This window comes from Oncorhynchus kisutch, linkage group LG23 (genome assembly GCF_002021735.2).
Source record: "Oncorhynchus kisutch isolate 150728-3 linkage group LG23, Okis_V2, whole genome shotgun sequence".
Classification (NCBI taxonomy): Eukaryota; Metazoa; Chordata; class Actinopteri; order Salmoniformes; family Salmonidae; genus Oncorhynchus; species Oncorhynchus kisutch.
This window is the reverse complement of record NC_034196.2, coordinates 2,458,289-2,483,824: the sequence shown is the minus strand read 5'-3', so window position 1 is coordinate 2,483,824 and position 25,536 is coordinate 2,458,289. Positions and strand designations below refer to the sequence as shown.

The 25,536-nt window shown below is 43.5% G+C and overlaps 1 protein-coding gene across 2 annotated transcripts in view; it reads left to right on the top strand.

Moving 5' to 3' along the window:
* The window catches only part of LOC109868726 (contactin-associated protein-like 4), a 205,921-nt gene that overhangs the window by 150,083 nt on the left and 30,302 nt on the right, over positions 1-25,536 (top strand). For both annotated transcript variants that reach the window (XM_020458457.2, XM_020458456.2), the window contains exons 12-17: positions 3,143-3,262; positions 9,507-9,704; positions 10,690-10,846; positions 13,425-13,552; positions 14,507-14,677; positions 18,300-18,521. In XM_020458457.2, coding sequence (XP_020314046.1) covers positions 3,143-3,262; positions 9,507-9,704; positions 10,690-10,846; positions 13,425-13,552; positions 14,507-14,677; positions 18,300-18,521 — 996 coding nt within the window. The remainder of the gene's footprint in view (positions 1-3,142; positions 3,263-9,506; positions 9,705-10,689; positions 10,847-13,424; positions 13,553-14,506; positions 14,678-18,299; positions 18,522-25,536) is intronic.

Here is a 25,536-nt window from a genome sequence, read left to right as displayed (position 1 = left end):
CAGCTTCTTCAGGCAGAAGTTTGCATCCTGTAGCTCCAACTCCAAAAAGTTCTGGGACACCGTGAAGTCCATGGAGAACAAGAGCACCTCCTCCCAGCTGCCCACTGCACTGAGGCTAGGTAACACGGTCACCACTGATAAATCCATGATTATCGAAAACTTCAATAAGCATTTCTCAACGGCTGGCCATGCCTTCCGCCTGGCTACTTCAACCTCGGCCAACAGCTCCGCCCCCCCCGCAGCTCCTCGCCCAAGCCTCTCCAGGTTCTCCTTTAACCAAATCCAGATAGCAGATGTTCTGAAAGAGCTGCAAAACCTGGACCCGTACAAATCAGCTGGGCTTGACAATCTGGACCCTCTATTTCTGAAACTATCTGCCACCATTGTCGCAACCCCTATTACCAGCCTGTTCAACCTCTCTTTCATATCGTCTGAGATCCCCAAGGATTGGAAAGCTGCCGCAGTCATCCCCCTCTTCAAAGGGGGAGACACCCTGGACCCAAACTGTTACAGACCTATATCCATCCTGCCCTGCCTATCTAAGGTCTTCGAAAGCCAAGTCAACAAACAGGTCACTGACCATCTCGAATCCCACCGCACCTTCTCCGCTGTGCAATCTGGTTTCCGAGCCGGTCATGGGTGCACCTCAGCCACACTCAAGGTACTCAACGATATCATAACCGCCATCGATAAAAGACAGTACTGTGCAGCCGTCTTCATCGACCTTGCCAAGGCTTTCGACTCTGTCAATCACCATATTCTTATCGGCAGACTCAGGAGCCTCGGTTTTTCGGATGACTGCCTTGCCTGGTTCACCAATTACTTTGCAGACAGAGTTCAGTGCGTCAAATCGGAGGGCATGCTGTCTGGTCCTCTGGCAGTCTCTATGGGGGTGCCACAGGGTTCAATTCTCGGGCCGACTCTTTTCTCTGTGTATATCAATGATGTTGCTCTTGCTGCGGGCGATTCCCTGATCCACCTCTACGCAGACGACACCATTCTATATACCTTCGGCCCGTCTTTGGACACTGTGCTATCTAACCTCCAAACAAGCTTCAATGCCATACAACACTCCTTCCGTGGCCTCCAACTGCTCTTAAACGCTAGTAAAACCAAATGCATGCTTTTCAACCGGTCGCTGCCTGCACCCGCATGCCCGACTAGCATCACCACCCTGGATGGTTCCGACCTAGAATATGTGGACGTCTATAAGTACCTAGGTGTCTGGCTAGACTGCAAACTCTCCTTCCAGACTCATATCAAACATCTCCAATCGAAAATCAAATCAAGAGTCGGCTTTCTATTCCGCAACAAAGCCTCCTTCACTCACGCCGCCAAGCTTACCCTAGTAAAACTGACTATCCTACCGATCCTCGACTTCGGCGATGTCATCTACAAAATGGCTTCCAAAACTCTACTCAGCAAACTGGATGCAGTCTATCACAGTGCCATCCGTTTCGTCACTAAAGCACCTTATACCACCCACCACTGCGACTTGTATGCTCTAGTCGGCTGGCCCTCGCTACATATTCGTCGCCAGACCCACTGGCTCCAGGTCATCTACAAGTCCATGCTAGGTAAAGCTCCGCCTTATCTCAGCTCACTGGTCACGATGGCAACACCCATCCGTAGCACGCGCTCCAGCAGGTGTATCTCACTGATCATCCCTAAAGCCAACACCTCATTTGGCCGCCTTTCGTTCCAGTACTCTGCTGCCTGTGACTGGAACGAATTGCAAAAATCGCTGAAGTTGGAGACTTTTATCTCCCTCACCAACTTCAAACATCAGCTATCTGAGCGGCTAACCGATCGCTGCAGCTGTACATAGTCTATTGGTAAATAGCCCACCCTTTCTCACCTACCTCATCCCCATACTGTTTTTATTTATTTACTTTTCTGCTCTTTTGCACACCAATATCTCTACCTGTACATGACCATCTGATCATTCATCACTCCAGTGTTAATCTGCAAAATTGTAATTATCTGCCTACCTCCTCATGCCTTTTGCACACATTGTATATAGACTCCCCCTTTGGTTTCTACTGTGTTATTGACTTGTTAATTGTTTACTCCATGTGTAACTCTTTGTTGTCTGCTCACACTGCTATGCTTTATCTTGGCCAGGTCGCAGTTGCAAATGAGAACTTGTTCTCAACTAGCCTACCTGGTTAAATAAAGGTGTTCTCAACTAGCCTACCTGGTTAAATAAAGGTGTTCTCAACTAGCCTACCTGGTTAAATAAAGGTGTTCTCAACTAGCCTACCTGGTTAAATAAAGGTGTTCTCAACTTGCCTACCTGGTTAAAAAGGTGTTCTCAACTAGCCTAGCTGGTTAAATAAAGGTGTTCTCAACTAGCCTACCTGGTTAAATAAAGGTGTTCTCAACTAGCCTACCTGGTTAAATAAAGGTGTTCTCAACTAGCCTACCTGGTTAAATAAAGGTGAAATACATAAAATAAAAAGGCATCGTTGGGCTGATTGTGGCTGGGTCTTCCTTTGTATTCCGTAATGGACTGTAGCCCCTGTCACACATGGCGGGCGTCAGGGCCTATGTAGTATGATTCCGCCTTACTCCTTTATTGTCCTTTTGTTCGGTGGATGAGTGCGTGTGGACTTATTGTTGTTGTCGGACTTATTGTTGCTGTCCTCTATTGGAGCCTCAGGTTTGTCTGCGATAACCCTGTGCGCGGTAGCCCTGTCCTTTAGTTTAGCGCCAACATCTGTGTTAACCCGGGGATTTTGATTGGGGAAGCAGCAAACTTTCACTGTGGGGACAATGCAAAGCCATGCAAAGCATTCCTGTAACATAATCTCTACGATTCGGATGGTCATTTCTCAACGGGGCGAGTCACAGGTATTTCCTATTTGAGCTTCTCCTTGTATACAGTAGGCAGGAGTACCAAGTCATGATCTGATTTGCTGAATAGCGGACAAGGGAGGGCCTTGTATGCTTGCTGTGGGTAGAGAGTGTGTTTGTGTGTGTGTGTGTGTGTGTGTGTGTGTGTGTGTGTGTGTGTGTGTGTGTGTGTGTGTGTGTGTGTGTGTGTGTGTGTGTGTGTACACATTTTTGTTAATCATTTCAGTCAGTACTCATTTCAGGGTTTAGCAGTAAGTAACCTGAGTATTTGTTTTCTCCTCCTCAGCCGTCTATGAGCAGTCATGTGAAGTGTACAAACACAAGGGCAATACAACAGGGCTGTATTACATAGACGTGGATGGAAGCGGCCTGATCAAGCCACAGCTGATTTACTGCAACATGACAGGTAAGCCACACGCACACTCACAGACACACGGGCCCATGGGCTATATCAACTCTGTTAAACGTCTGTGTAAATAAACTGTGCTTATTTTCAGCGAACTTAACATGTGTAAGTATTTGTATGAACATAAGATTCAACAACTGAGACATAAACTGAACAAGTTCCAGACATGTGACTAACAGAAATGGAATAATGTGTCCCTGAACAAAGGGGGGTCCAAATCAAAAGTAACAGTCGGTATCTGGTGTGGCCACCAGCTGCATTAAGTACTGCAGTGCATCTCCTCCTCATGGACTGCACCAGATTTGCCAGTTCTTGCTGTGAGATGTTACCCCACTCTTCCACCAAGGCACCTGCAAGTTCCCGGACATTTCTGGGGGGGAATAGCCCTAGCCCTCACCCTCCGATCCAACAGGTTCCAGACGTGCTCAATGGGATTGAGATCCGGACTCTTCGCTGGCCATGGCAGCACTGATATTCCTGTCTTGCAGAAAATCATGCACAGAATGAGCAGTATGGCTGGTGGCATTGTCATGCTGGAGGGTCATGCCAGGATGAGCCTGCAGGAAGGGTATCACATGAGGGAGGAGGATGTCTTCCCTGTAATGCACAGCGTTGAGATTGCCTGCAATTACAACAAGCTCAGTCCGATGATGCTGTGACACACCGCCCTAGATCATGACGGACCCTCCACCTCCAAATCGATCCGGCTGTAGAGTACAGGCCTCGGTGTATCTGACATTCCTTTGACAATAAACGCGAATCCAACCATCACCCCTGGTGAGACAAAACTGCAACTCGTCAGTGAAGAGCACTTTTTTCAGTACTGTCTGGTCCAGCGACGGTGGGTTTGTGCCCATAGGCGACGGTGTTGCCGGTGATGTCTGGTGAGGACCTGCCTTGCAACAGGCCTACACGTCCTCAGTCCAGCCTATCTCAGCCTATTGCGGACAGTCTGAGCACTGATGGAGGAATTGTGCGTTCCTGGTGTAACTCGGTCAGTTGTTGTTGCCATCCTTTGTTGCCATCCTGTCTCACAGGTGTGATGTTCGGATGTACCGATCCTGTGCAGGTGTTGTTACACGTGGTCTGTCACTGCGAGGACGATCAGCTGTCCATCCTGTCTCCCTGTAGCGCTGTCTTAGGCGTCTCACAGTACGAACATTGTAATTTATTGCCCTGGCAACATCTGCAGTCCTCATGTCTCCTTGCAGCATTCCTAAGGCACATTCACGTAGATGAGCAGGGACCCTGGTCGTCTTTCTTTTGTGGTTTTCCTGAGTTAGTAGAAAAGCCTCTGAAAAGCCTTGCCTACCGTCTGTAAGCTGTTAGTGTCTTAACGACCGTTCCACAACTGCATGTTCTTTAATTGTTTATGATTCATTGAACAAGCATGGGAAACAGTGTTTAAACCCTTTAGAATGAAGATCTGTGAAGTTATTTGGATTTTTACAAATTATCTTTGAAAGACAGCGTCCTGAAAAAGGGACGTTTCTTTCTTTGCTGAGTTCATATACTATATATATATATATACAGTGGGGCAAAAAAAGTATATTATTTTGGTTTCGGAGATTTGGGGTCCCCCTCGAGGCCCCCCTGCTCCAAATAGCATAAAACATGTTGTAGTTATGTGACTATCATTAATTAATGTGATGACTGCTATTTATCAAATAATTACCTACAATTAAATGAATCATGTAACAATGAACTCATTAGGAATTTGAAGCATCATGGGAAAAGTTCTTTAACGAGTTACTATCTCCCGACTTAAACTCTGAAAATACAAAAATATCTCTTATGTCAATAACAGTACATTTTTTATTATTACCTCATCAGTCTCATTCTGAACATCGCACAATTCTTGGATATCTGCACGAACCCTAACCTAAGTGATGAATCAGCGATACACAAATTGGCTTAATTATTTATTTACTAACTAAATCTTCACACAGAATACGTAAACACACACAGCATAGGTTATTGATTACATACATAATACAATGAAAACATTTCCCTAGTGGACTAAACAAAGCATGACTGTTTGGTTACACAATGGAAAGGGAGGGGTATGTACGGAGACGGGGAGACAGAGTCTCAACTTATCATACATCCTCTTAGAAGCTACGCTCATGGGAATATGAATTCTTTGCACATGAACGACCGCTCTTTCGGAAAATAAATGCAATGTATATATTTGCTCATAGATGTCTTCATCATCTCTCTGTTGATCTCGATGGTTCTATTGGAAGTGGTTTGATGTAAGTCTCTGGTTGTCCACCAGAAGTCACAATTTCCTTCTTAGTTGTAGGCTCTTTTGTTCTTGAGTGTTCATTAGAATAGATACTTCAGATGTACCACACGTTGGTGAGAGGGATCTGTCTTCCCTCTCGTCTTTGGTCAAATGGCCGAGACTACTTTACATGCACAGCTGCAGACTGTGAATGTTTGGTGTAGTCTTTTTACCCATTTCAACTTCTCTGGTCTCAATGGTTGATTATTCAGGGTACAGCTAGGACCACTTTACACGCCGGCAGCAATCCGGCATGTATTGGTCTAATGTTAATTTCATTAGCGAGTCCTTTTAAGCACTCTGGTCTTAGGAGCGTTCCATCACGCCGACACAATGTCTGTGCTCACGTGGGGGTGGTTAATGACTGATTTATATGAAAAGCCATTATCTCATTTAGAAGGCTAAAATCACATTGTTATCTTCACAAAAGTATTGTCATACTTAATCATATATTTTATACAACATTTAGATGCAATCCTAACAACTAGAATATGTACACCCTCAGAGATACAGTTATTTATTTATACCATCCTTAATGATATCACAAAATAATAAACACTTTGACAGGATTGTTCTTTATCCTCACTGACCATTTCCAACATCCTTTATGTTAGAAATATTGTTTCATTATCAACTTTTGGATGTTGGAGTTTTGGTGGCAGTCTAACAAAGGATTTTCATACAAACTTCAGAGCTAATTAAACCACTGGATGACGAGCTACAGTAGGGTTTCCCTGCATACATTACCTTTCTCCATACATTAGTGCATTGCATACATAACCACTGGCAGCACCGTGACTGTTCTTTTAGTTTCTACCATTGCCTAATGTATACAGATGTTGGATCTTAATTTGAGACAGTTTGCTAGCAGGTAAATAATCCTGTAGCAACAGGAAATTAGAATTATTCTGTGGATTATAATTAATGACATTTTTGTATGGGTTGATACATACAAATCAAGTCTGAAATTTCAAAGTGGAAATTACAAAATTCTGAAACCCTTTTTAAACCTCAAATACACTATATATACACTGCTCAAAAAAATAAAGGGAATACAAAAATTTCACATCCTAGATCTGAATGAATTAAATATTCTTATTAAATACTTTTTTCTTTACATAGTTGAATGTGCTGACAACAAAATCACACAAAGATTATCAATGGAAATCAAATTTATCAACACATGGAGGTCTGGATTTGGAGTCACACTCAAAATTAAAGTGGAAAAACACACTACAGGCTGATCCAACTTTGATGTAATGTCCTTAAAACATGTCAAAATGAGGCTCAGTAGTGTGTGTGGCCTCCACGTGCCTGTATGACCTCCCTGCAACACCTGGGCATGCTCCTGATGAGGTGGCGGATGGTCTCCTGAGGGATCTCCTCCCAGACCTGAACTAAAGCATCCGCCAACTCCTGGACAGTCTGTGGTGCAACATGGCGTTGGTGGATGGAGCGAGACATGATGTCCCAGATGTGCTCAATTGGATTCAGGTCTGGGGAACGGGCGGGCCAGTCCATAGCATCAATGCCTTCCTCTTGCAGGAACTGCTGACACACTCCAGCCACATGAGGCCTAGCATTGTCTTGCATTAGGAGGAACCCAGGGCCAACCGCACCAGCATATGGTCTCACAAGGTGTCTGAGGATCTCATCTCGGTACCTAATGGCAGTCAGGCTACCTCTGGCGAGCACATGGAGGGCTGTGCGGCCCCCCAAAGAAATGCCACCCCACACCATGACTGACCCACCGCCAAACCGGTCATGCTGGAGGATGTTGCAGGCAGCAGAACGTTCTCCACGGCATCTCCAGACTCTGTCATGTCTGTCACATGTGCTCAGTGTGAACCTGCTTTCATCTGTGAAGAGCACAGGGCGTCAGTGGCGAATTTGCCAATCTTGGTGTTCTCTGGCAAATGCCAAACGTCCTGCACGGTGTTGGGCTGTAAGCACAACCCCCACCTGTGGACGTCAAGCCCTCATACCACCCTCATGGAGTCTGTTTCTGACCATTTGAGCAGACACATGCACATTTGTGGCCTGCTGGAGGTAATTTTGCAGGGCTCTGGCAGTGCTCTTCCTGCTCCTCCTTGCACAAAGGCGGAGGTAGCGGTCCTGCTGCTGGGTTGTTGCCCTCCTACGGCCTCCTCCATGTCTCCTGATGTACTCGCCTGTCTCCTGGTAGCGCCTCCATGCTCTGGACACTACGTTGACAGACACAGCAAACCTTCTTGCCACAGCTCGCATTGTTGTGCCATCCTGGATGAGCTGCACTACCTGAGCCACTTGTGTGGGTTGTAGACTCTGTCTCATGCTACCACTAGAGTGAAAGCACCGCCAGCATTCAAAATTGACCAAAACATCAGCCAGGAAGCATAGGAACTGAGTGGTCTGTGGTCACCACCTGCAGAACCACTCCTTTATTGGGGGTGTCTTGCTAATTGCCTATAATTTCCACCTGTTGTCTATTCCATTTGCACAACAGCAGGTGAAATTTATTGTCAATCAGTGTTGCTTCCTAAGTGGACAGTTTGATTTCACAGAAGTGTGATTGCCTTGGAGTTACATTGTGTTGTTTAAGTGTTCCCTTTATTTTTTTGAGCAGTGTACAAAACTATGTGGACACCCCTTCAAATTAGTGGATTTGGCTATTTCAGCCACACCCATTGCTGACAGGTGTATACATTGGAGCACACAGCCACACAATCTCCATAGAGAAACATTGGCAGTAGAATAACCTTACTGAAGAGAAGAACTTGACTTCACAGTGCCCAAACCTCAACCCCATCGAACACCTTTGGGGTGAATTGGAACGCCGACTGCTAGACTGGCCTAATCGGCCAACATCAGTTCCCGACCACAGTACTGCTAGTGGCTGAATGGAAGCAAGTCCCCGCAGCAATGTTCCAACATCTAGTAGAACGCCTTCCCAGAAGAGTGTAGGCTGTTATAGCAGCAAAGTTAGGTTAGGTACAACTAAATGGCCACCTACACTGGCGTATGGTACTGGCTTATTGCCCCCCAGTGGCGCTTAAGCTATCTCTCTCACTGACGGAAAGAGATCGACCCGTTTAGGGTGCAGTTGATGGTTCTCAGTAAGTAACTGAGCTGTGAGCTGTAGGTTCAGAGGGTGCGTGCCTGCCTTCCCTACAGGACACCTACAAGTCATGCTCTGTTCTCCTCGTTTCAATCACTGATACGCGGGCAGTACAGGAGCAGCATGGCAAAAACTTGAAGACTGGCCAATAGTTTCTACCCTCAGACCAGATCAGCTTGCTGAATCCCAACCTACTACCCCGAGTGAAAACGTTTGGGAACCCCTGACTTACCTTACCTGCTGCTCCTCCTAGGGACATCCTTCACCCCCCCCCCCCCAACAGACTTTTACTCTTCCCCCACCCCAATCACATTAATCACTGATGAAGGTGTAAATATGCATAGTTTGATTTATTTTTACAAATTGTTATTGATTTTATTTCACTTGGTCCCCACACCCCCTCACTGGTCATGTTGCTACCCCTATGGTAATTCCCCCCACACCCCTCAACAGTCTTTAATCTGCTTCCACCCCAATGGACATTTATTCATTCATCCCTGCTACAGTTGTTATGATGTACGTATATAGGGCTATTTCTATTGTTGTTTTTTTATGACTATTTTCATAATTTTATTTAACTTAGTCCTGCATGTTGTACCCTGCAATCACACCTACAACCACTTCCATGTGACTATTAAACACTCTGAAACTGAATCTGAATCTCTGGGTGGGATCACAGATCATCTGACAGAATTCCAATCCTTCAGGGCTGGCACCAGCAGCTATCGGAATCATCTCATCTTCCCACCCACCCCATCCCTATTTTTCAGAGTGTCTTTGTTATCATTAATATTTGCATAATGATGTAAAATGATCTTAGGGGTTCCCCTCCATTTCTCTCTCTCTCTCTTCTCCTGCAGATAAAACGTGGATGGTGATCCAACACAATAACACGGAGCTAACCAAATTAAAGGCCTCCTCTGGGATAAATCAGCATTTAGCCTATTTTAACTATTCGGCCGATGCGGAACAGCTCGGAGCCATAATTACCCAGGCGGAGCACTGCGAGCAGGAAGTCTTCTACCACTGTAGAAAGTCACGCCTCTTAAACACACCAGGTAAGCCCTTTCATTAACAGTATTGATCCCAGCCAGCCATAAAGGTCAGGATGATTAAGAAGCTGTTCACTCGGTCGGCTGTGAGTCGGTGCATGCGTCCCAAATGGCTCCATATTCCTTATTTCCCTATCAGGGCCCATAGGTCTCTGGCCAAAAGTACTGCACTATATAGGAAACGGGGTGCCATTTGGGAGACACTCTGGGAGTGCTGCACGCCACACGCAGAGCTTAAGCAGACGTCACAATTGGATTATTATGCTCTTTGTTGCAAACTAATTTAGGTTTGGAGGGGAGATGTACTTTCTTTGAGTAATGTATGTAGGCCTAACACCATTGTGTTGTGATAGAATATTCACCATTTCTGGAAATGCTACATGTTTATGCACTGAGTGAGTTAGCTTTTAGCCGATTTTTAAAGTTTTTTTGTTGGTGTGTCATTGGTGTTTGCCATGTGGTATTCATTTGTAGTTTTGTCAACCTTGTAATTACTATTTTAGACCTGCAAATGAACATGAAACGAGGCAACGCACAGCTTCACAGAGTAATTGCTGTCCATTAGCTGTCTCGTTACTGTAGAGGCTGACTGAGAGAAGAGGAAAACGATGTCAAAGCTAAATAAATCATGCTGGAAAATGTCAAATGAAGAATAATGAGGGGAGCGTGATCAGACAAGTGTTGGGAGCCCTTTGGAGTCTCTACTGCTTTTTTTGTGGAGGTCCGAAACTGGTGATTTAACCATTCTCTATCAAACATTCTCGCTCTCCTCTTGTTCCAGTCTTTTTGTGGAAAGTGCATCTGTTATATATCATCAGTGTTGTCATTGCAAATAGCACTTATTGGTCTCTAGGTAAAACACACCTTGTCCGATCTGTTTAGAAGACATTTGCAATACCTTGAGCTTAATGTTTTTACATTAGAGCCCAACGAGTTTTGGAGTCTGTAGGGTTTTTGAATAAGTGTGTGTGTGTGTGTGTGTGTGCCTCAGATGGATCTCCGTTCACTTGGTGGGTGGGACGTACAGACGAGCCCCAGACGTACTGGGGCGGGGCAGTACCAGGGAGCCAGCAGTGTGGCTGTGGTCTTCAGGGTAACTGCATCGACTCAGACCACTACTGCAATTGTGACGCTGACCGCAAAGAATGGTACAATACCATCACCAATTACGACTCTCATTCTGTATATTTTTCCATTGTTCCTTCGCTCTCTCTTTTTTCCTCATTCTTTCCCTATCTTCTTCTCTCTCGCACACTTTGTTTATTTCTCCACTACTCTTCAGCTCCTTTACCTCATCCTGTCCTATGTATTTTCCTCCCTTACCCTCTTTCCTATATACTGTTTGGTTCCTTATATATGTTTGGTACTCTATATGAACTCTACTGACTGAGATTCTCCATTCAATATTTAATCTTATTCAGAAAGGGCCTTGTTCTCTCGCCGGCATTTATATTTTTAGATATAATTTTATAGCCCCGGCAATAGTGTTATAAGCCTGCAAGAACTCAAACAGCATCTGAAAGTAAAAATGAACATAATCTGGATGATGTTTGTTAGTATTTGCACAATCTCCTTTTCTATTTCCTATTCTAAAGTTGTTATGGACTGCAGACATGGGTTAAAATCAGTGGATGCTGGTGAGGGGAGGACGGCTCATAATAATGGCTGGAACGATGCAAATGAAATGGCATCAAACACATGGTTTCCATGGTTTCCATGTGTAGCTTAGTATTTGATACCATTTGACTCTTTCCGCTCCAGCCATAACCACAAGCCCTCCCCAATTCAGGTGCCACCAACCTCTAATTCTTTGAGTGCTTGATTGAGCCTGCCTGGTGGTACTAGATGTGCTAGGTTTGCACTTTTGGGACTATTTCATTGGTTCCAATGAACCAGGTCAATCAGTTGCATCTAATGTATACTAACAAAAATATTACCGCAACATGTAAAGTATTGGTCTCGTGTTTCATGATGTGAAATAAACGATTCCATAAATGTTCCATACACACAAAAAGCTTATTTCTCTCAAATATTGTGCATATTTGCTAGGCATATCAAGAAGCTGATTAAACAGCATGCTCATTACAAAGGTGCGCCTTGTGTTGGGGACAATAAAAGGCCACTCTAAAATGTGCAGTTTTGTCACACAACACAATGCCACAGTGTCTGCAGTTTTGAGTGAGCATGCAATTGGCATGCTGACTACAGGAATGTTTATCAGAGCTGTTGCCCAAGAATTGAATGTTCATTTCTCTGCCATAAGCCGCTTCTAATGTCGTTTTAGAGAATTTGTCAGTGTAACCACGCCAGCCCAGGACCTCCCTATCTGCCTTCTTCACCGGCGGGATGGTCTGAGGCAAGGCACTCGGACAGCTGATTACACTGTAGGTTTGCACAACCAAAATATTTCTGCACAAACTGTCAGAAACCGTCTCAGGGAAGCTCATCTGCATTCTCGTCATCCTCACCAGGGTCTTGACCTGACTGCAGTTTGGCGTCATAACCGATTTCAGAAGACAAATGCTCAACTTTGATGGCCACTGGCACACTGGAGAAGTGTGCTCTTCATGAATGAATCCCGGTTTCAACTGTACCATGTAGATGGTAGACAGCGTGTATGGCGTCATGTGGGTGAGCGGTTTGCTGATGTCAACGTTGTGAACAGAGTGCCCCATGGTGGTGGTGGGATTATGGTAAGGGCAGGCATAAACTACAGACAACGAACATAAATTGCATTTTATCGATGGCAATTTGAATGCACAGAGATACCGTGACAAGATCCTGAGGCCCATTGTTGTGCCATCACCTCATGTTTCAGAATGATAATGCACAGAGATACCGTGACAAGATCCTGAGGACCATTGTTGTGCCATCACCTCATGTTTCAGAATGATAATGCACAGCCCTATGTCACAAGGATCTGCACACAATTCCTGGAAGCTGAACATTTCAGCATGCTCACCAGACGTCACCCATTGAGCATGTTTGGGATGCTCTGAATCGACATGTACGACAGCGTGTTCCAGTTCCAGCCAATATCCAGCACCTTCGCACAGCTATTGAAGAGGAGGCACAGGCAACAGTCAACAGCCTGATCAACTCTATGCAAAGGAGATGTTTCGCACTGCATGAGGCAAATCGTGGTCACACCAGATATTGACTGGTATTCTGATCCACGCCCCTACTTTTTTTTTAAAGGTATCTGTGACCAACAGATGCATATCTGTATTCCCAGTCATGTGAAATCCATAGATTAGATTAATTTATTTATTTAAATTGACTGATTTCTTTCTACGAACTGTAAAATCTTTGAAATTGTTGCATTTTGTGTTTATATTTTTGTTCATTTAAAAGATATGAGATACAAGTACTATTTGGTACTACAGGTCTGATGGACTAAACCATTTTTTTTTACGTTGTACGTTGTTACTATGTTGTTGTAATGCATACCACCTCTCTTATTTCGCAAGTTTACGTTTATTGTGCTGGAGGGTGAACTAAGCGATTTCCCCTTAGATAGGCCAGCTGCAAAGTCAAAATTGCCTGTATTGTAAAAATGAAGGAAAACAAAAATGTGGTTAGTGTTAGGTATTAGGGTTAGCAGTGTGGTTATGGTTAGGTTTAAAATCAGATTTTATGACTTTGTGGTTGTGTCAGTTAGTGACCACTCTACCTGCAGAACAAGATTCATGATGAAAAACGCTAACCTGCCCTGATTTCCAACAGGGCTGCTGACTCTGGCCTGCTCATCCATAAGGAGAATCTACCAGTCAGATGGGTGGTGGTGGGGGATATACAGAGGCCTGAATCAGAGGCAGCCTATAGAGTCAGCCCACTTAGATGTCATGGCGACAGTAAGTACCAAGTGATAAAATAATAAAGATAGAGTGTGTGACTATCTATACTCCCAAAGATTTATTGGACAGCACTAACATTTTGGCACACAATGCCTTCCTGTGTGTGGCTTAGATAGTAAGTATAATGTCAATCAGTCATTTTACTGTATCAGTCTATTATTTACTCCATTACTGGCCCTCCCCAGATACATTGACTGGGTCATACTGAATACTGTATGCTTGCTTTTGATATGTCAGTCTATCAGTTAATCTATCCGTCCATTATGTCCTATATGGAAATGGAGTATGTGCAGTACACACAGGCTGTGATTCAAACAAATGCAGAGAAACGACCTGCGCATAGTAATAGACTACCAGCTGTTTTACTCTGAGTTCTCAGCTCAGTCATTCGTTCCACACCTGTTTGATGGTAGTGCAACATTCTCTTCCTCTCGCACTCTGGTTATGCACGTCGTCTAATTATGTGTAGGGAAATACCACATTAGCAGAATTGTAACAAAAACAATAATGTTCTCTCTTCTATGTTGTTATGCTGATGGCAGTAGGTAGTCGTTGTTGTTAATCACGCAATAATGAAATAATCCCCATCTCTTTGTTATTCCTAATTGCAGCCTTGGTTACCTACAAATATTACTCTTAGTAAATTAGACGTAAATGGGGGAAACGATGGTGGAATATTATTAAGACTAATTAGTAGAAACGGTTGGCTTGTTTATGTACCTGACAGTCTCAATGGCTCATTGTAATGGACTGGGTTGGGGACAGTAGACTCTTATTTAATTCTCAGTCTATTTAGACCCTTTTTGCAATTAGCAACCTTTTGCTCAAGGATTGGTGCATACAATATGTACAACAGCATAGAAGACAACAAAAAAAACATAACTGTATAAAAGTATAAACAGTATACATTTGAATTAATATATATTTTTTGCCAAATTTTTTTATTTTTAGAGAACTTCTGGAATGCAGCGTTCTTCAACAAAGAGACATCGTACCTGCACTTCCCCACGTTCCACGGAGAGCTCAGTGCAGACATCTCCTTCCTGTTCAAAACCACCGCCTCTTCAGGGGTCTTCCTGGAAAACCTGGGCATTAAAGACTTCATACGGGTTGAACTCAGCTGTAAGTAAAGTGAATGATACCACCGTGGAGAGAATGCTTGACTATGGTTCATGATCAAGTGTTTCGGTGCAGGGTTCAAGAAGGCATATAGACTCGGAAAGGAGAAGCTGCACTCACTAAAATTCACTGAACTTCTGCGGAGAGACCATGGCATTCATCTTGAATGTAATAGGTCCTGAATTTGGCTTACAATTGCTTGAGTGCAATACACATCTTCCAAAGGTGTTAGGCACAAGTTAGCTTGAATGCAATAAGGCCTTAACATCTTTGAATGGTGTTAGCTTGATTTAGTTTGAATGCAATGCACATCCTCTTCGACCATGATGATAGAAAATGATTCAGCTCGAATGCAATACACATCTCCGAATAGTCTTATAACATTATTTGGCTTGAATGGATCACATCATCTTTCTTCGTGGCATTGAACATGATTTGGCTTATTAGGTCAGCTCATTGTCAGAGATATTTGCAGTTGCAGAGATTGTAAAGCTCTAATAACTCTGAACGGTGCTTTCTATTGGTCTATTTGTGAAGCAGCAGTAAAGCGTGAAACTCCTTTCTGAGACGACATATGATAGAGAGAGTCTGCGGCGCTACACAGACATCATGAGCATACTCTCCTTGGGGAAATTATGGGACTGCCATTGTTAAAGCGAAGCACAGACTTTGGAGCTGATATACTTAATTTATGTTGACTCTTGTTTAGATAGAACTGCATTATTATGGGTCCGGAATAAGAAGTTTTGTCTCTAAATGATGGTCTGGCGCTGTGACTGTTATTGTTTCATATGCCTTCTCCTGGTCCCATGACAACTAATCCGCACTCTGGTAGAATCCCCATGAGCCTTTGCAATTGGAGGATGCCGACTTAGGAGGGAAGAAGCCTTTTCTCTTCTGTATTGTCAGGACTGATTTTTTTGGACATCTGTAGCGGAATGTTAACACTGTTGTCGCGGTGCTAGATGTTATTGTCTATAGAGACAATAGCCAGGGGTGATGGATGGGAGTCCTGCATAGAGAGACCTTCCAGGGTGCAGGGGTATGTTCCTGCTGTAATGACCCATTCTACAGATGTAGGATCTTAATTTGAGCCAGTTTTCTACAGCAGAATAATTATCCCGCAGAAAATGTGAATTATTATGTGGATTATAATTAATGCGGATTATTGATACATTCTTCGTAAGTGAACATCAAGCCTGAAATTTCAATATGGCACTTAAACTTCAGAAGCCTTTTTAACCATCTAATACACTACAAGTTTTACATTTCCTGCATTGCATGATTGTTTTCCTGTGACAGGGTGATCAAATTACGATCCTATATCTGTACACATCACTGAAATCACAGAGCTTGATTAAAGCCCCTGAATCCCACCAGACTGAATTACTGGGGACACAGCATGACATGTACCTATTGTACAGAGAGACGTGTCTATTGTTGTGAGGTCACAGCCATACCATGTTATCGATTGAGCATCCGTGTAGACTAGTAACAGTTGCACAGCTGACTCTTCAGGCTTAATCAAAGTATATCCTATGGAAATAGAACAATTTACATTCACCCCCTAATTTATTCAATTGTGAATGTCGATGCTATTTTTTTACCTTACCATTGCCGTCACATTCCCTCAGACAAGGTGTGTGCTTGTGGGTGCGTTGGCATTGGTGTGTATGTGTGTGTGTCTTCTTAAGAGGCAGAAGGGGAAGCTAGCTGTGCAGTGAATACTAAAGAGATCAGAATAGATTATTAGCTTTTTCACAGAGTTTTTGTCGCCGCCATGCAGACCAGAGAAGTGTTTGATGACAAACTCTGGCCCTGGCCTCAGCTTCCTATGCACAGTGGTGTGTGTGTGTGTGTGTGTGTGTGTGTGTGTGTGTGTGTGTGTGTGTGTGTGTGTGTGTGTGTGTGTGTGTGTGTGTGTGTGTGTGTGTGTGTGTGAGATCCCATCATCCTACAGATGGGCAGGCAGGAGGAGCATCAATTACACAGCCCTGTATGAACATATGCGCTGAATGAATGAAAAATGCCTGACAAATGTTTTCAAGGGGGGGAAAAGACAGATAGCTACTGCATAGTGCAGCCAACTGCCAGGTCAGCAATGGATGTTTTTGTTGTAAATTATGATTTGGATGGGCGTGTTGTACACGACATCAGGAACACCTGCTCTTTCCAGGTGAATGACCAGGTGAATCCAGGTGAAATCTATGATCCCTTATTGTTGTCACGTGAAATCCACTTCAATCAGTGTAGATGAAGGGGAAGGAGACGGGTTAAAGCCACTCCAATCAGTGTAGATGAAGGGGAAGGAGACGGGTTAAAGCCACTCCAATCAGTGTAGATGAAGGGGAGGAGACGGGTTAAAGCCACTCCAATCAGTGTAGATGAAGGGGAGGAGACGGGTTAAATCCACTCCAATCAGTGTAGATGAAGGGAAGGAGACGGGTTAAAGCCACTCCAGTCAGTGTAGATGAAGGGGAGGAGACGGGTTAAATCCACTCCAATCAGTGTAGATGAAGGGGAGGAGACGGGTTAAATCCACTCCAATCAGTGTAGATGAAGGGGAGGAGACGGGTTAAATCCACTCCAATCAGTGTAGATGAAGGGGAGGAGACGGGTTAAATCCACTCCAATCAGTGTAGATGAAGGGGAGGAGACGGGTTAAATCCACTTCAATCAGTGTAGATGAAGGGGAGGAGACGGGTTAAATCCACTCCAATCAGTGTAGATGAAGGGGAGGAGACGGGTTAAATCCACTCCAATCAGTGTAGATGAAGGGGAAGGAGACAGGTTAAATAATGATTTTTAAAACTTGAGACAATTGACACATGGATTGTGTATGTGTGCCATTCAGAGGGTGAATGGGCAAGACAAAAGATTTGAGTGGCTTTGAACGGGGTATGATAGTAGGTGCCAGACGCACCGGTTTAAGTGTGTCAAGAACTGTAGCGCTGCTGGGTATTTTACGCTCAATAGTTTTCGGTGTGTATCAAGAATGGTCCACTACCCAAAGAACATCCAACCATCTTGAGAAAACTGTGGGAATTATCAGAGTCAACATGGGTCATCATCCCTGTGGAATGCTTTCGACACCTTGTAGTCCATGCTCCGATAAATTGAGGATGTTCTGAGGACATGTCCCTAATATTTTGTACACTCAGTGTATACATGCGATGATAGATCTCGGGGAGAGTAGAACTGGAACACAATGTCGTAAGGCCACTTTGTACTGGTATTGGCATGACAACACCTCATATATCTTTATTCTGTTGATACTCGAGGTCAAAGCAACCACCACATTCAATCAACAATGCTTCACAGAAAAGTGAAATAAAAGAAAGTCATATGATCTTGTCTGAGCAGTGAAAGTTATTATGTTGTCAGGTTTCGCTCGCAGGGGCCGGATGAGGATTTTTATAGACATCGGAAATAAAATGTCCGGAAAATATTGAGATGTCCAGGGGGTTTAATTCTGGTGTCATTTGATAGTTATTTGGCTGTAAAAAGCTCTGCTACTACTCTCTGCTAGTGGGATATTTAACCACCCATCCAAATGCTACTCATCTGGTGTGTCTGACCATCTCTCCTTCTCTCCCCCATCCTCCTCTCTCCATCCCTCCCACAGCTCCGATGGAGGTCGTCTTCTCGTTTGACGTGGGCAATGGCCCCTTTGAGGTGCGTGTGGAGACGGGCGGCATGGCGCTAAACGACGACAGGTGGCACCGCGTTCGAGCGGAGCGGAACGTGAAAGAGGCTTCACTGTGTGTGGACTCTTTCCCGGGCACCACACAGAAGGCCCCCGCCGACGGTCACATCCATCTGCAACTCAACAGCCAATTATTTGTAGGTAGGAAAATCCAGCTGCTTCAGGCTGCTACATCTCCCTCATTAGAGGAATGGAAAAACACCAGACCTGGGTTCAAATGCTATTCAAAATGTTTCAAATACTCGTGTTTGCTCTCGCCTAATCTCTCGTGGACAGACTATGTAAACATAAATGGTACTGTGTATTTGTCATGATACAATGGAATGCGTGAGATAACGAGCAGCATTAGTTCCAGTGCTTTGGACAAATCACGATTTCGCAGATGTTAGTATCTTTGAATTCCGGAAGAGGAAGGGACATTTGGCCCATAGACTTACCCGTAACTTGAAAAAAATAGTGAGGGTGGAGCTCTTCGTCCCGCGTTCTCTCTCTTCTCTTAACATGTATGGATCCAGAACTTAACCGAGATTATCTTTAGCCTGCCCTGGGAGTGCCAGATAGGTGGGGTTTACAGTTTTGAGGCTATTCTATTGGTCCATTAAACCAGGCAAGCTAAATCAAGCACATACAGTTCGGAAAGTATTCAGACCCCCTCACTTTTTCCAAATTTTGTTACAGCTTTATTCAAAATGAAATTGTTTTTTCCCCTCATCAGTCTACACACAATACCCCATAATGACAAAGCAAAAACTGTTTATTTTTTATTTTTACAAATGTATAAAAATAATTCAGACCCAGTATTTTGTTGAAGCACCTTTGCGATTACAGCCTTGAGTCTTCTTGAGTATGACGCTAACAAGCTTGGCACACCTGTATTTGTGGAGTTTCTCCCATTCGTCTCTGCAGATCCTCTCAAGCTCTCTCAGGTTGGATGGGGAGTGTCGCTGCACAGCTATTGTCAGGTCTTTCCAGAGACGTTCGATCAGGTTCAAGTCCAGGCTCTGGCTGGGCCACTCAAGGACATTCAGAGACATGTCCCGAAGCCACTCCTGTGTTGTCTTGGCTGTGTGCTTAGGGTCGTTGTCCTTTTGGAAGTTGAGGTGAGTCTGAGGTCCTGAGCGCTCTGGAGCACGTTTTCATCAAGGATCTCTCTGTACTTTGCTCTCCCAGTCCCTGCAGCTGAAAAACATCCCCACAGCATAATGCTGCCACCATCATGCTTCACCGTAGTGATGGTGCCAGGTTTACTCCAGACGTGACACTTGGCATTCAGGCCACGGTGTTCAGTCTTGTTTTCATCATACCAGAGAATCTTGTTTCTCATGGTCTGAGAGTCCTTTAGGTACCTTTTGGCAAACTCCAAGTGGGCTATCATGTGCTTTTTACTGAGGAGTGCCTTCTGTCTGGCCACTCTACCATAAAGGCCTGATTTATGGAGTGCTGGTAGGCTCTCCCATCTCCACAGAGGAACTCTGGAATTGTGTCAGAGAGACCATCGGTTCTTGGTCACCTCCCTGTCTTGGTGGTTCCAAACTTCTTCCATTTAAGAATGATAGAAGCCACTGAGTTCTTGGGCACCTTCAATGCTTCATATATTTGTTGGTACCCTTCCCCAGATCTGTGCCTCAACACAATCCTCTCGGAGCTGTACGGACAATTCCTTCCACCTCATGGTTTTTGCTCTGACTTGCACTGTCAACAGTGGGACCTTATATAGACATGTGTGTGTCTTTCCAAAAGATTGTCCAATCAATTGAATTTACCACAGGTGGACTCCAATCAACTTGTAGAAACATTTCAAGGATGATCAATGGAAACTATATTTTGAGTCTCATAGCAAAGGGTCTGAATATTTATGTAAACAAGGAATTTCTGTTTTATTTGTAATAAATTAGCTACATTTTCTAAACTTGTTTTTGCTTTGCCATTATGGGGTATTGTGTGTAGACTGTAGAAGAATCAAGAATCAATTGTTGAGTAAGGCTGTAACGTATCAAAATGTAACATATCAAAATGTGGAAAAAAGTCAAAGGGTCTGAATACTTTCTGAATGCACTGTATGAAACTATTTGGAATTATTTCAAATATAATTTGAATCCTGGTTCTACCAGAGAAAAATAACACCTTCCTAATATTGAGTTTGTCGGGCCATGGACTCTACAAGGTGTCGAAAGCGTTCCACAGAGATGCTGGCCCATGTTTACTCCAATGCTTCCCACAGTTGACTGGATGTTCTTGATACACACGGGAAACTGTTGAGCATGAGAAACCCAGCAGCGTTGCAGTTCTTAACACAAACCGATTCGACTGGCACCTTCTACCATACCCTATTCAAAGGCACTTAAATCTTTGGTCTTGCCCATTCACCCTCTGAATGGCACACATACACAATACGTGTCTCAATTGTCTCAAGGTTTAAAAATCCTTCTCTAACATGTCTCCTCTCCTCCCCTTCATCTACACTGATTGAAGTGTATTTAACAAGAGACATCAATAAGAGATCATTGCTTTCACCTGGATTCATCTGGAAAGTCTATGCAATGGAGAGAGCAGGTGTTCACAATGTTTTCTACACTCTGTGTTAATGACTCAGTCAGAGCTACTAGCCTTTCCACATCCACCAGCCTTACCCACACTTAGAATCAAAGGGAGGGGACGTCTGTCATTTGTAAGCCGATGGATTAACGTCTACTTTAGCGTTCTCCCAAATGGCACCCAATTCCCTAGTGTATCCACTGGCCTTGGTCAAAATAAGTGCACTACATAGGGTGTAATTTGGGACACAATCTTTGAGTTGGGGCACAATGTGATTCTGTTTGCTCTGTCAGTGGTGAACAGAGACTCTGAATCCATGGCTTCCAAATACAAGTAACGGTAATTCCAGATTAAATTGGTGTGTGAAATATTGTGCAATTTCTGAAGTTTTTAAGTACTGTACAGCATAGTTCATATGTGAAGTAAGTACTTAGGAGAAGAAGGCCAAGCTTCTAATAGTAAGATGCAGTGGATTTTTTACATTTATTTTACCTTTATTTAACTAGGCAAGTCAGTTAAGAACAAATTCTTATTTACAATGATGGCCTAGGAACAGTGGGTTAACTGCTTTTTCCAGGGCAGAACGACAGATTTTTACCTTGTCAGCTCAGGGATTCGAACTAGAACCCTTTCAGTTACTGGCCCAATGCTCTAACCACTTAGCTACCTGCCACCTATCGAGCAGCCTCCATCACATTATTGGCTAAATGCCATTCCTCTGTGGTTTCCTATTCAATGTGCAGGTGCTGAGCTGACTGTTTCCTGAACAATAATCACATTCAATAAATAACCATGAATCACGCTGCTGATGGGCTTTGGATCATGCGGTTCTACAGTAGGAGAGTGTGTGTGTGTGTGTGTGTGTGTGTGTGTGTGTGTGTGTGTGTGTGTGTGTGTGTGTGTGTGTGTGTGTGTGTGAACATGTGTGTACATGTGTGTAAGCCCTCCAATTATTTTTGCATATTTTCGTTATCAGATCTTCAACCAAAACCTAATATTAAATAAAGGGAACCTGAGTGAACAAATAACACAAATGTGGTACTTATTTAATGAACAAAGTTATGCAATGTCCATTTGTAAAAAGGTCCCCCTTACACTCGATAACTGGTTGTGCCATCTTTTGCTGTTATGACTACAAACAAATGCTTCCTGTAGTTGGCAATGCCCATGCACGGTTTTCGGCATGGTACTTTCGGACAACAGGGACAGGTATTGGAATCCGGCTCGAAGGACCAAATTGTTATGAGAATTATGTTCTGAATGTTCATAACCCAATTCAATTAAACTACTTAGTCTGCAACCCAGAATTTTTAAGATACTGGTTGAAATGAAACAGACGGAGGCCCAGCTACGATAGTCAGAAAGTTTATTTACGAGAGCGCTGGTTAGTTGTACAAAACCATTCATTTTATACTGGCTTCTTACGCACATACTTTCACAGACAAACAGACTCCTTACGCACATACTTTCACACACAAACATTAGGTATCCTACACACATACTATCCTACTACCCAGCCAACAAAGATTAGGGGAGGCTGTGAGATGAGTGTTCTGTGTTCTGATGAGACAAAAATTGAACTATTTGGCCTGAATACAAATCGTGATGTCTGGAGAAGTCCAGGCACAGCTCATAATCCATCTAACACCATCCCTACCGTGAACCATGGTGGTGGCAGCATCATGCTATGGGGATGCTTTTCAGTGGCAGAGACTGGGTGACTGGTAAGGATAGAGAGAACAATGAATGGAGCCAAATACAGTTAAATCCTTGAGGAGAACCTGCTTCAGAGTGCAAAGGACCTTAGACTGGGGCAAGGATTTACGTTCCAACAGGACAATGACCCCAAGCCTATAGCCAAAGCAATGCTGGAATGGCTTCATAGCAAGAATGTGAACGTCCTTGAGTGGCCCAGATTTGAATCCCATTGGAAATATGTGGAAAGACTTGAAGATTGCTGTTCAGAGCTTGAGAAGATATGCAAGGAAAAATGGGCAGAAATCCTCAAATCCAGATGTGCAAATATGCTGCAGACATACCCAAGAAGACAACTCAATGCTGTAATTGCCACCAAAGGTGCTTCTACAAAGTATTGACTTGGGAATACTTTTTTTAATTAGATGTTTTTGTATTTCATTTTCAATATATATATATTTTATTAATTCTAAAAACATATTTTCACTTTGTCATTATGGGGTATTGTGTGTAGATGGGTGAGAATGATTTTTTGTATCAATTTTGAAATCCGTCTGTAACAACTAAATGTAGAATAAGTCAAGGGGTATCAATATTTTCAAAAGTCACTGTATACGAAAGTATAACATATGTGATTTGAATATTTTGTAAAGTACATATGACACTTCAACCTAAAACATTTGAATTGAATATGTCTTAATTACACATGACAGTAAGCCTATGAAAATGTGGTTGAATATTTTGTAAAGAACACTTCAAATCTGCGGCATCATCAAACATACAGGTAACTGCCAAAATAAAGGAAACACAAAGTGAATAAAACTGTATTGGAGGGATGCTTCCACAAGAAATTGCATCATTTGGTGTTTTTTTGATGGTGGTGGAAAACGCTGTCACAGGCAACACTCCAGAATCTCCCAAAGCATTCAATTGGGTTGAGATCGAGTTACTGAAATGGCCATGGCATATGGTTTACATCGTTTTAACGTTTATAAACACATTTAGTGACCCCTCATGCACTATGGATGTGGGCATGGCCATGGTAGCCAAAATCATGTGCAACTGGTTCTGCCCATAATTTGTATACATGACCCTAAGCATGATGTGATATTAATTGCTTAGGAATTGTTCAGGAACCACACCAGTGTGGAAGCACCTGCATTCAATATATTTTGCATCTCTCATTTACTGAAGTGTTTCCTTTATTTTGGCAATTACATGTATATGGTGTGTTCATAGTTATAGTGCCTTCATCTTGTATCCCGTGTATATATCTTTTTACATATTTTTTATATTTTTCTTAACCCCAACTTCAACATACTCTCCTGCAACCCACCTCACCCAGTGTGGTATGGATCTGCTATTTTCTTTACTTTAGAACCAGAACCCCCAAAAGCAGCTAGCCAGCTAACTAGCTACTAGCTAGTAGTCAGCTAGCCACTGCTAGCGGTCATCAGCTAACATTTAGCCAGGACAACTCCTGCCAGTCTGTACAGCATGTTTCAACCCAGAGCTTATCGGACAATTTTTTTCTCCATATGAACTGATTCCTAAAGCAAGCTCTGAACCTCTTCACCTGGATCATCGCAGCTAGCTAGCTAGCTGGTTTTGTCTGCTACATAAGTTCTGTTATACTCACAGACGTGATTCAAACAGTTTTAGAAACTTCAGAGTGTTTTCTATCCAAGTCTACTAATAATATGCATATCTTATATTCCTGGCATGAGTATCAGGAAGTTGAAATTGGACACGCTATTTATCCAAAAGTGAAAATGCTGCCCACTATACCTTAAGAAGTTAACAGCCATCCTACAATCCTAAACTTGATGCCCTCAATCTCACACAAATTATCAATGAACCTACCAGGTACAACCCCAAATCCGTAAACACAAGGCACCCTCATAGATATCATCCTAACCAACCTGCACTCCAAATACACCTCTGCTGTCTTCAACCAGGATCTCAGCGGTTTCTCAATCCACGGTTTCTGGTTGAGGAATGTTTTAATAGACGCTGTGGGTACAACATCACCGATGCACTTGCTAATAAACCCACTCACCGAATCATCGTATTCATCAATGTTGTTGTTCGACACTATGCGGAACATATCCCAGTCCACGTGATCGTTGCAATCTTGAAGCGTGGAATCCGATTGGTTGGAACAGCATTGAACAGACCTGAGCGTGGGTGCTTCCTGTTTTAGTTTCTGTCTATAAACTGGGAGCAACAAAATAGAGCCGTGGTCAGCTTTTTTAAAAGGAGGGTGGGGGAGAGCCTTTTTTGCGTCGCGGAAGTTAGAATAACAATGATCTAGGGTTTTGCCAGCCCAGGTCACTCAATCGATATGCTGATATAATTTAGGGAGCTGGTCATGGGTGCATCTCAGCCATGCTCAAGGTCCTAAACGATATCATAACCGCCATCGATAAGAGACAATACTGTGCAGCTGTATTCATCGACCTGGCCATGGCTTTCGACTCTGTCAATCACCACATTCTTATTTGCAGGCTCAACAGCCTTGGTTTCTCAAATGACTGCCTCGCTTGGTTCACCAACTACTTCTCAGACAGAGTTTAGTGTGTCAAATCGCAGGGCCTGTTGTCCGGACCTCTGGCAGTCTCTATGGGGGTGCCACAGGGTTAAATTCTCGGGTCGACTCTTTTCTCTGTAAATGTCAATGATGTCGCTCTTGCTGCTGGTGATTCTCTGATCCACCTCTACGCAGACGACACCATTCTGTATACATCTGGCCCCTCTTTCGACACTGTGTTAACTTCTTGCGACTCTCAAACCAAAAAGATCCGGGAGCATAACCATCGCCTCAAACTAATTAGCATAACACAGCGGACATAAATCTTCCTAGAAAATCTTCCTATTCATGAAAATCACAAATGAAATATATTGAGACACAGCTTAGCCTTTTGTT